This window comes from Haliotis asinina, chromosome 11, assembly GCF_037392515.1.
Source record: "Haliotis asinina isolate JCU_RB_2024 chromosome 11, JCU_Hal_asi_v2, whole genome shotgun sequence".
NCBI lineage: Eukaryota > Metazoa > Mollusca > Gastropoda > Lepetellida > Haliotidae > Haliotis > Haliotis asinina.
This window is the reverse complement of record NC_090290.1, coordinates 26,145,489-26,156,302: the sequence shown is the minus strand read 5'-3', so window position 1 is coordinate 26,156,302 and position 10,814 is coordinate 26,145,489. Positions and strand designations below refer to the sequence as shown.

At 43.2% G+C, this 10,814-nt stretch overlaps 1 protein-coding gene across 1 annotated transcript; it reads right to left on the bottom strand.

The window, feature by feature from the left end:
- Nucleotides 1–201: 201 nt before the first annotated feature.
- LOC137255359 (calcitonin gene-related peptide type 1 receptor-like) lies at nt 202–9,583 on the bottom strand. The gene is made up of 12 exons (XM_067792802.1): nt 9,545–9,583; nt 8,526–8,991; nt 8,002–8,105; nt 7,299–7,390; nt 6,224–6,374; nt 4,720–4,870; nt 4,289–4,349; nt 3,473–3,542; nt 2,407–2,486; nt 1,418–1,553; nt 545–586; nt 202–438 (listed from the first exon to the last, which is right to left on the bottom strand). The coding sequence occupies exons 1-12, from the start codon at nt 9,581–9,583 to the stop codon at nt 202–204; spliced, it is 1,629 nt and encodes a 542-aa protein (XP_067648903.1).
- Nucleotides 9,584–10,814: the final 1,231 nt, after the last annotated feature.

Sequence of the window (10,814 nt, the reverse complement as noted above, 5' to 3'; positions counted from 1 at the left end):
ATCCGTGCATGACACATGTGCTTCATGTTTGCTGATAACACAGAATAGCGGCATTGACAATCAAGAATAGTTTTTGCTTTCAATGTGTGAACTTTCCGAACACACTGCCAGCCTGGATCAGTGCAAAGGCCAGTGCGCCAACGATGTCAGCAGAAGGTACTGCATGTAGCGTAACACATCGCACTAACTTGCGTCCTGAACTTAGACGTGAGCTGATTGTGTCAAAGCCTGACCAGAGACACTCGAATCTGACGTCAAAGCATTGTTCTTTACGTGACCGTTCTGGTTCTTCATGACAACTGCCAAACCATCCAGTTCTGGAAGCGATGTTCTTTGGGACGACATGGAAGCGGAAGTTAAGGTGACTGTGCTCCTGTGTGAAGTTTTCCGGGACTGTTTTTGCCATCTGTTCCAGGCACCGCTGACTTGACCATGAACCTGGTGGACACATCATGAGCTTCAACTGAATGACAAAAGGGGTATTCTAAGTTATTTTTTCAAAAACGTTTTTTAGTTAAGCAGTTTTACTGAACCCATGACTTACCTCAGTGTTGAGGAAACAGAATATGAGAGCCACCAACAAACCCTGGAAACAAGGAGAACAAATGTTAGCCTAGCTATTGATATCTTCGAGTTGATGCTAATTATTTAACGTCATTAGCAAAATGGCAGTTCGTTTGGGAACCAGCAGAACTTTGTATAACTTGCTTTCGATTACATACAACTAACTGTCAATGAAGGAAACGGGGATTCTTGAAAACATCAACTTTGTCTCATAGTATCCCCTGACATATCTCACGTCAGAATGAGGCCCGATCTTAACCCTTTTGAGCATATCTGGGGCATGATCGGTGTACCTGTGCAACAAAGGGATACTCCTGTACAGAACGTGGCCTAATTGGAAGCAGCTGTGAGTACTGGCTGTCATACCGTTACAGAGGTTACATTCGGTATTGACCTTGAATCGTTTAAGACAGTACGATAAGGGTGGTTTTTTTCTTTTCTTTTTAAAATGAGCAATTATTATCATAAAACCAACATGGAATCCAATCACGTTGTTGTTTAATAAAAGTAAAAGCATCATATGGGCCCGGAAAGCATGTTTTTCAATTGTGGTCATCACGAGATGTTATATGTACGTGTTGCAAAACTACAATTGCGAAGATACAGGGGGTGCATATTTAATTTCTTAGCGTATACTTTACAGGTTTCATTGGATATTTGTCACATGCAATATTTGTCACAGGAACCCTCTAAATAAAATAAATATGCTTTACACGTTTTCACGTGTATATTGCTGATGGAATAAGATTCATCTATATATTTTTAGTTGTCACAACCCCTGCACACCAACTGCTTTGGAAGTAAGCTCGCATTTGTCTTATGTCGAGTGCCGTGCACAAACACCTTCACTTACTTGGGAATGGACGATAATTGCACGTGCCATGTTATAGACGATGAAGCCTGGTGCGCTGTCGGCAGGGCTGTAGATGATGCAGAACTGTTGCAGGCCAAACAACGGGATGAGGATGACGGTCGCCTTCACAGCCTTTCTGGAAACACGTTACACCATGTTGTGGAACCTCTTCAGAACAATCAAACATACACTCTTCTATACTACACGCACACTGTAAACAGGTTGTTGTCAATACTCACCAAAGCACTCTGAACACTAGCTAAGTACACTGGTGAACACTAATTTACTTGTCTTTGTCAGACATACATCATTCAACACAGATGATAACGTTAACCTTCCTCTATAAGTCTTTTGTTCAAGACAGGTGAAAGGGGTTTACCTGCCTAAATAAGAACCTTTGTTCAACACAGGTAAAAGGTTTCCCTGTCTCTATCAGACGTGTTCAATACAGGTGAAGACGTTCACCTGGATCTCATAGACATATTGTTCAGGGTAAGGGGTTTACTTGCCTCTGTCAAACATATTGTTCATCATTTAAGACAGATCCGGGTTAGAATTGATCATCAGTGACCCATGCTTGTCGTAAGAGGCGACTACAGGGTGGTCAGGCTCCCTGACTTGGTTGGCGAATATCATCATATCCCCACTCAGGATATATTGCACTGATGTTCATCATGCTGTTGATCAAAGGATTGTCTGGTCCAGGCTCGATCATTTACATAGCGCCCGCCGCTACAGAGCTGGAATACTGCTGAGTGCGGCGTGAAGCTAAACTTAATCAGTCACTCACCATTAAATAAAGGTGGAGGGGTTTAACCTGCCTACAAAAAGTGTGTCATGTATCACAGGTGAGGTGGTTTACCTGCTTACAACAGGTGTGTCGTGTAACCCAGGTGAGGTGGTTTACATGCCTACAACAGGTGTATCATGTAACACTCGTGAGGGGGTTCACCTGCCTATAACAGGTGTGTCATGAAACTCAGGTTTACCTGAAGTTGCTTGGTTCCCTCGGATGACGTCGAAGGGTGAAAAGAGTTTTAAGGATGATAAGAAATAGCACCAGATTTATCTGTAAGAAGATATTTGACAGCTGTGAATAAGAATTGTGTTTCAAAACTCTCCTGTAAGTACTTGACAAGGTATATTATCTATGCAATGCTGTTTGTCAACTCGGTCTCACAGGTCAAACATACCCATAGCTTACAATTAAAATTCTTGCTGACCGAAATACATTAAGCAGAAATACAAACAGTTTGTGTCTGTTGTCAAAATACACCGGTTTCTGGACATGGACTGTAAACCTAGTGGGTGAGTGAGTGTCCCAGATTACCCAGGAGAATGCATACCCCAGACGCTTACTGACTTTGTCAAAGCCACAGTAACGGGTTTGTGCTGACGAGCCCGAAATAAAAGACGTGAAGTATTTCTAAAGAAGCATTCGGTAAAAGCAACGCATATTGATAATGATACTTTAGCATTAGAAACATACGAGTTTGAAAATTATTTTGCATTGTCTCGTATCTTATCGATTTTCATACAAAGTTTACATGGGACAACAATGCAATGTTTCGGACGTGTATCGCAGAGAGTCAGAAAAGGTCACGCTGTCGCATTGTAACCTTAAGTAACATGGTGCCGTGAAGACCGGATGAGAACTGATCTTCGGTAACCCATGCTTCTCGTAAGAGGCGACTAGCGGGAATCGGGTGGTCAACTTGGTTGACACAAGTTATCGTATTCCAGTCGCGTAGATGGACGCTCATGCTGTTGATCCAGGCTCGAATATCTACATACTCCCGCCATACAGCTGGACTATTACTGAGTGCGGCGTAAAACGTAACTCACTCACTCACTTTCGTAAAATGTGGCATTGTGGTGTTTTGGTTAAAAGATGCATTGTTTCTTGGATTTACAAAGGTGGTTATGTCCGTTCCAGGATTCCATGATATGAGACCACGATATGAAAAGAACATTTTGCGAACGCATATTCTCGTTACCATTCATCAAAAAGAAGTGGATGTGTGAACAGTGTGGTTTGTGTTTCACCAAACTTACAGCGATACACACTAACGATGGTCCGTAGATCACCCAGTCCAGGCCATGAGAGCTGGTGAGCCAACAGGAACTGAAACAGAAGACTTCACCTAAAACAGCGGACCTCACCTACAACAGGGCACCTCACCTTAAACAGGGGATCTCACCTAAAATAGGGACCTCGCCTGAAAAGGGTGACTTGACCTAAAATAAGAGAACTCACCTTAAACAGGGGACCTCACCTAAAACAGAGTACTTCACCGAAAACAGCGGACCTCCCTTAAAATAGTTAGATGAGAAAACGTGATACATTTATTGTTACAGTAGCACTCAGCTAAAAATGTATGAAGTACAAGTTTCAGTACAGTCAATACACAAAGCCCTACACACGATACTTGCTTTGATCACTGTATCTTTCTCTGTGTGCGACGGTGGGGGTAGCCTAGTGGTTAAAGAGCTGGGTCGTCGTGCCTAAGACCCGGGTTCGATACCCCACATTTGTGAAGCCCATTTCCGTTGTCTCCCGCTGTGATATTGCTGGAATATTGCTAAAACTAAACTCACTCACTCTTCTGTGTGGTATGCTGTGTCCTATGACACGGCATGCAGTGTGATACTGAGTGTGCAGTCTAACACTGTGTTGTCTGTGAATGAGCTGCCTTTTTCACAAATACGTAACATGATCCGTCCACTGCATGATGCAGTGTGTATTACAAGACTTCCTACAGTTGCTGAATGCGTCATGCAGTCCACCCTATAAGCGCGTCCTGCTATTGCGTTACTCTAGAGTGTAAGTGCGGGCATCCTGAGGGACTTCTGCTACTGACGTCGTCTTACCTATCCGCTTCAATCTGTGTTTTCAAGATGACGTAGATTATGATGATTATTATTGGCAACCCTGCAACATATAGTCGTTGTTTACTGTACATTGTAATAAATACTGGAAATTCATTTCATAGGGTTATAATGTTACACTGATTAGTCTACCCGTGATGACTCGGGTTAGAACTGGTCTTCAGCAACCAATGCTTGTCATAAGAAGCGACTAACAGGATCGGGTGGTCAGACACGCTGACTTGGTTGACACATGTCACCGTACCCAGATCCATAGATGGATGCTCATACTGTTGATCACTTGACTGTCTGGTCCAGACTCGATTATGTACAGACCGCCGCCATAGAGATGGAATATTGCTGAATGCTACGGTAAACAACAAACAAACAAAAACACATATGTAGACCGATTTGTTGTGTACATTAATATCTACCCCAGCCAACTGCATAGAATCCGATGATGGATGTCAGTTGATGGAACGACCGAATCATGAGCCATGTGAGATAAAAGCTTTCACATAGCATCCAAAACACGGGGAACATGTGGAACAGGAGGTCAAGGACGTTCAGAACCCGGCAGCTGACCTGGCCAAAGTAAAGATACTGTTAAAAACACAAGACATTATACATTCGCCGAACTGTCAGACACACACGCAGTACACTGTCATACATTCACCGAACATTCTCTCTCTCTCTCTCTCTCTCTCTGGGAGGTTAGCCATGCACGAACACCTAATTTGCTATGCAGAGTTGTCTCCCTTGTGCGTGTTTGAATCGTATGGCTATCAGTTCGGGTCCCAGTTAACTATATATAGTAATACATTCAAAAGAGGGAGGACAAATTGCAATAAAAACCGTTTCTGCTGGAACATGTAAGGAAGTTGTGTATTTTTAACGTGTCGAAAGTATAGGAAAGTACGATAAACAATTTTGTTCGAAAAAGTTGTTTTTGGTAATGCCAAATCGCGCACATCTCATACGAAAAAACGGATGGCCATCAGCCCATGAAGAGTTATCAAAGTGTAGGCTCTATCAAAGCATCATTTCAGCTTGTAAAGTAACCTCCTTTGCTACCGCATAAGACAGAACAATCTTAATGAACAATTAGATGTCGTACATGAGGCTGTTCTAACAATATGTACGTCTTATTATAAATACTGTGAAGAACTGGTAGAAATATATTTCACACAAAACACGAGTTACTTCCCCTAACAAAACGACGCTGTTCCATTCGGATTGTCCCTTTAACAACACTGTTTATTTATGGAGTTTAGAGCCAGTAATGCAAAAGGTTTCCTAGAATCATTTGAAGTTTGTTTAAAAACAGATAATTCCATTCAATCATTGGACCCTGTCTTGTCAAGATATATATATTGTGTACCACTTTGTTCTGAAAATCGTATTACAGTTGTTAAAGTTCGTGTAACAGAGTAAACACGGTAAATACTTATTTTTATTTTCACACTGTCTGGTGTTTGAAATATACATAAAATGAAATTATAGTTTGAAATCCTTCGGTGACGGATACAAAAAAACCTATTGTTTTATATATTAATTAACTAGTTAGTTGTAAACAGAATTATATTCTTATTACTTGTATTTATGTTAAATTTGATGTTTTTAATCTCAAATCATCTAACTGATTAAGCACTAAACACTGAATTCATGTGCTAAATGCCCTACTACGTGACATACTTCTGTGTAGTGTACTCATTCAATCGCTCATGGGACGGGCAAACATGCACGTAAGTTTTGGTGGGGAAAATAAACTTTCTCTCAATATACATTCCTATACTTTTGCTATGTTTAAATATATGGTATGGGGAATACAAAACAGAAGAGTTAGCTATTATTGCAATTTGTTCTAGGTTGAGCTATACATGAGCTAGGATAGTTCACCGTCTACATGGGACGAGCTGCTCATGCTCTTCAGCTCACCTGATGAGTCTGCTGGAACGTGTTGCTCTGTTCTGTGAATAAGCCGTCGTAGTACACCAGCTTCTCCATGGTCATCGATGTGATGCACGTCAGCAGTAGGGCCACAAACAGGTTAGTGTGCAGCTTGACGTGTCGGTGGCAGCGCAGTTGTCTGCAATGACACATAGTCGGGTATTGCCATGGATGCCTCCACCCCTCCGGTTCCAGGCATACAGCAGCTACAGTTGAACCGACCTGATCTGACATAATATCTAGTTACCCTACGTAAGGGCGTGTGTGCCATAATCACATTGCACATTCTGTATGATCCAGAATAGGGTGAATGGCGACAGCTTACCTGAATCCCAGGAACATGATTACAGCTCACCTGAATCCCTGGAATATGGTCATAGCTCACCTAAATCCCTGGAAGATGGTCACAGTTCACCTAAATCCCTGGAAGATGGTCACAGTTCACCTAAATCTCTGGAACATGACTACAGCTCACCTAAATCCCTGAGACATGACTACAGCTCACCTAAATCCCTGGAATATGGCTACAGCTCACCTGAATCCATGGAATATGACTACAGCTGAACATGACTACAGCTCACCTAAATCCCTGGAATATGGCTACAGCTCACCTAACTCCCAGGAACATGACTACAGCTCACCTAAATACCAGGAATATGGCCACAGCTCACCTGAATCCCTGGAACATGACTACAGCTCACCTAAATCCCTGGAATATGGCTACAGCTCACCTGAATCCATGGAATATGACTACAGCTGAACATGACTACAGCTCACCTAAATCCCTGGAATATGGCCACAGCTCACCTGAATCCCTGGAACATGACTACAGCTCACCTAAATCCCTGGAATATGGCTACAGCTCACCTGAATCCATGGAATATGACTACAGCTGAACATGACTACAGCTCACCTAAATCCCTGGAAGATGGCTACAGCTCACCTAACTCCCAGGAACATGACTACAGCTCACCTAAATCCCTGGAATATGGCTACAGCTCACCTAACTCCCAGGAACAGGACTACAGCTCACCTAAATACCAGGAATATGGCTACAGCTCACCTGAATCCCTGGAATATGACGATAGCGGGGATCAGAAACAGGATGCTGAGTGCGTCACACACGATGGCCACGATCTGGGCGGCGGACTCCCCCTACAACAGAACTGGTACATGCACAGACAATTAAGTTCACGCCACAGGTCTCTTCACTTACCTTTAGGTTTTGCGCTCTGATGTTCCATTTCTACATAGGTCAAGATGTCCATATACTCACCATGAGGTTAAGCTCTATACAGGACAGGTCGAGACGTCTCCATACTCACTTTGAAGTAGGGTTATATACAGGACAGATCGAGACTTCCCTATACTCACATTGAGGGCAAGCTCTATACAGGACAGGTCGAGAGATCCCTATACTCACCTTTAGATCGAGTTCTATACAGGACAGGTCGAGACGTCTCCATACTCACTTTGAAGTAGGGTTATATACAGGACAGATCGAGACTTCCCTATACTCACCTTGAGGGCAAGCTCTATACAGGCCAGGTCGAGAGATCCCTATACTCACCTTTAGATCGAGTTCTATACAGGACAGGTCGAGACGTCTCCATACTCACTTTGAAGTAGGGTTATATACAGGACAGATCGAGACTTCCCTATACTCACCTTGAGGGCAAGCTCTATACAGGCCAGGTCGAGAGATCCCTATACTCACCTTGAGATCGAGTTCTATACAGGACAGGCCGAGACGTTCCTATACTCACCTTGAGGTCAAGCTCTATGCAGGTAGAGTAATCTGTCCACTCCATGTTGCTCGCTGGCTTCCGCCACCAGGTGCCGTTAGATGTGCACTTCCTGTGTGCTCGAGCTTTAAACAAATATCACATACGGGTTATATAATTTACTTAGAATAGTTTATTTCACCCTACAACAACCCCATGTATACTGTACTGATGATATATATTTTAAGTAAAGCAGATTGGTTGTCTCAGTCTCTACAGTCCCCCTGAACACAACCAGTTACCAGAGATGTGTAGAAGTTGTTGTATGGACACTAAGTAGTAACACTGAGGGGAATCGAACCCGGGTCTTCAGCTAGACGAGCGGCACTTTAACCACCATGCTAACCCACCACCCGGCATCTGTGAACGTTCATCTGGTATCAGCGCCTGGAGCATATACTAAGTTGCGTGAACATGAGCGTTATATATATATATTAGTAATAAATACATACAACAAGTAGAGTGCTATACAGCGACGCCATGCAGTGCTGTCACACTCAGCTCACCTTCTGGGCCCGACGAGGGTATGAAGCTAGGACACTGTATGTCCGCTGTATGTCCAGCAGGTGTCTCGGTAACACATGACCAACCGTCCCACGTCATAGGGCAGTAGCTGCCATCGTGCACCTGGCGGAGTGTCTGTTGCTGTCGGCAACACGCTGTGGCGCCATTGCAGCAAGAAGTCCACCATGTGCAGTTAGTCGTCGACAACGTCGCACACACGCTGTCCATGGCGTGGTGGTCGTCTGGGTGGGGCATTACGATTGAGCTGGAGGAAGACTTGAGGCACAGTCCCCCACATGACACGTTCAGTTTGCCAGCTTCCAGAAACAGGTACCAGTAGCATTCTACACACGAGTGTATTGTGTACACGTCTTGGGGCTGGAGGCCGTCCCGGTTTCTGCAGAACACGGTGGGACTGACTGTAGCAAGCTGTACCTTGGACAATGTATACTGGCCTTCAAAATCTAACTGGAATTAAAGCGGTGCGGTCATTTATATAACATACATGACATAATTTTCAAACAATGTATATGTTGAGGTAAATGATGAATTTTACAAGATCGCAATTGGCGTAAATGATATGCTTTGTAAAGGGTACGTTTCACTTCTTGTGCAGGTAAATACTTTCAAATATATGCATAATGCGTGAATCACTGTAACTCTCTGATTGTCAGAGTTACTCACCAACTGAGACCGGTCCATAAAATATCGCAGGACAAAAAGTCTGTAAAGCCAGACCAGTTATATTTCTTTTTTTTACGGATCCGCCTGCCGTATTTTTTCAAGGATAAGCAATAATAAGGTTTCCCTCTCAAAAAATAAAATCATAATGTTTTAACTGGCTAAGAATGTAAACTCACAAAAAACACTTTTTTGTTGTTGTTTTTACCCATATTCACTCCATAAACTGCCAAAAGTAAAGTACTTTGTGTAAATAGAAGAAATATTACTTTGATTTGATTTTTTCCCGCCTGTCTTTAGGTTTTCTGAGGACAAAGGACAAAAATCTGTCTGTACGTACCAGAACACAGAGCATCAATAGTAGCCTAGGAATGCCCATGACTGTCTATATCATATGTATCCAACTGAAACAGATTCAGATCATTGCTGAGTATGTTAATGTAGAAGTCAGTGACTTTAGTTTTACGCCGAATATTGCAGCTATGTGGCGGTGGTCTGCAAATAACAGAACCTGGACCAGTGAATCCAGTGATCAACAGCATGAACATCGTTCTAAGTGACTGAGATACGATGACGCGTCATTCATGTCAGCGAGCCTCTAAATTCAACACAAAGTTATGACTCGAAAGAGTAGGTTGTTACAAATGTTCTTGTTTTACACATGTAGATAAAAGTGGTCATTAGATGCGTGACAATAAGAACACTCACTTGAATGAGGGTTTGCTTTACAAGGGAGATCACATTTGTTCTGGTATAATGTTTACAATGAACAAGTTACCAATAATCGTTACCGTGGAAACCTCAGACACCTCTGCCGGAAAGATTCGGTATACATGTTGACACAAAAGACGACAAAAAAGGTCGGGGCTGCCTCTGAGCATGAACATGTTCGGAATCACATGGTTTCATGTGTTCACACTGTCTAACTAAACACTATTGCTTTCAAAATACAAGACTTGTCAAATCAATGACGTACTTACTAGAGGCAGTGTAAAGTCGTGAGTCGTGAGTACAGCGGTCATCCCGACCCCAGAAGTGTTAACGCGTCTTCCATACTGTTCTGATCCCCTCAGGAACTGTCATCACCAGAACCTACCTCCACTATATGACTACAGGGTCCCTGTCGTTCTACTTGGTTATCACAGTTCACCTGCCATTCGAATGTCATCACCGTTATCAGGCTTGTAACTCATGAGGAGACGTGAACTAGTTGTTCCCCCGACACGCAAGCTATTGATACATATCGGTGGGTGTGTACAACCCACTGGACGGCCGTGCCAGATGTGGAGCTATACCTGGGATCGCGGCGCTCTCCTTGTAAGAAACCTTTGCTGGACAAGGCAGCTCGGGACTGGTCAAACTCTCCTCTGTGACACCGGCTCTTTATGTGAGGCACGGTTCAGGTGGCGCTATCTACACAGGGTGGCCAATGATTAGAACAGTTCCTGTGGCAACAGTTCCATCTCTGACAGTCAGCATTAGTAATGTGCCAAGTGTGTGTGGTATATACCTGAGTATTTGTAGACCCGAGAAAATCCTGGTTAGAACTGGTCTTCAGCATCCCATGCTAGTCGTAAAGGTGACTAACAGTGACTTGCTTGACTTGGTAT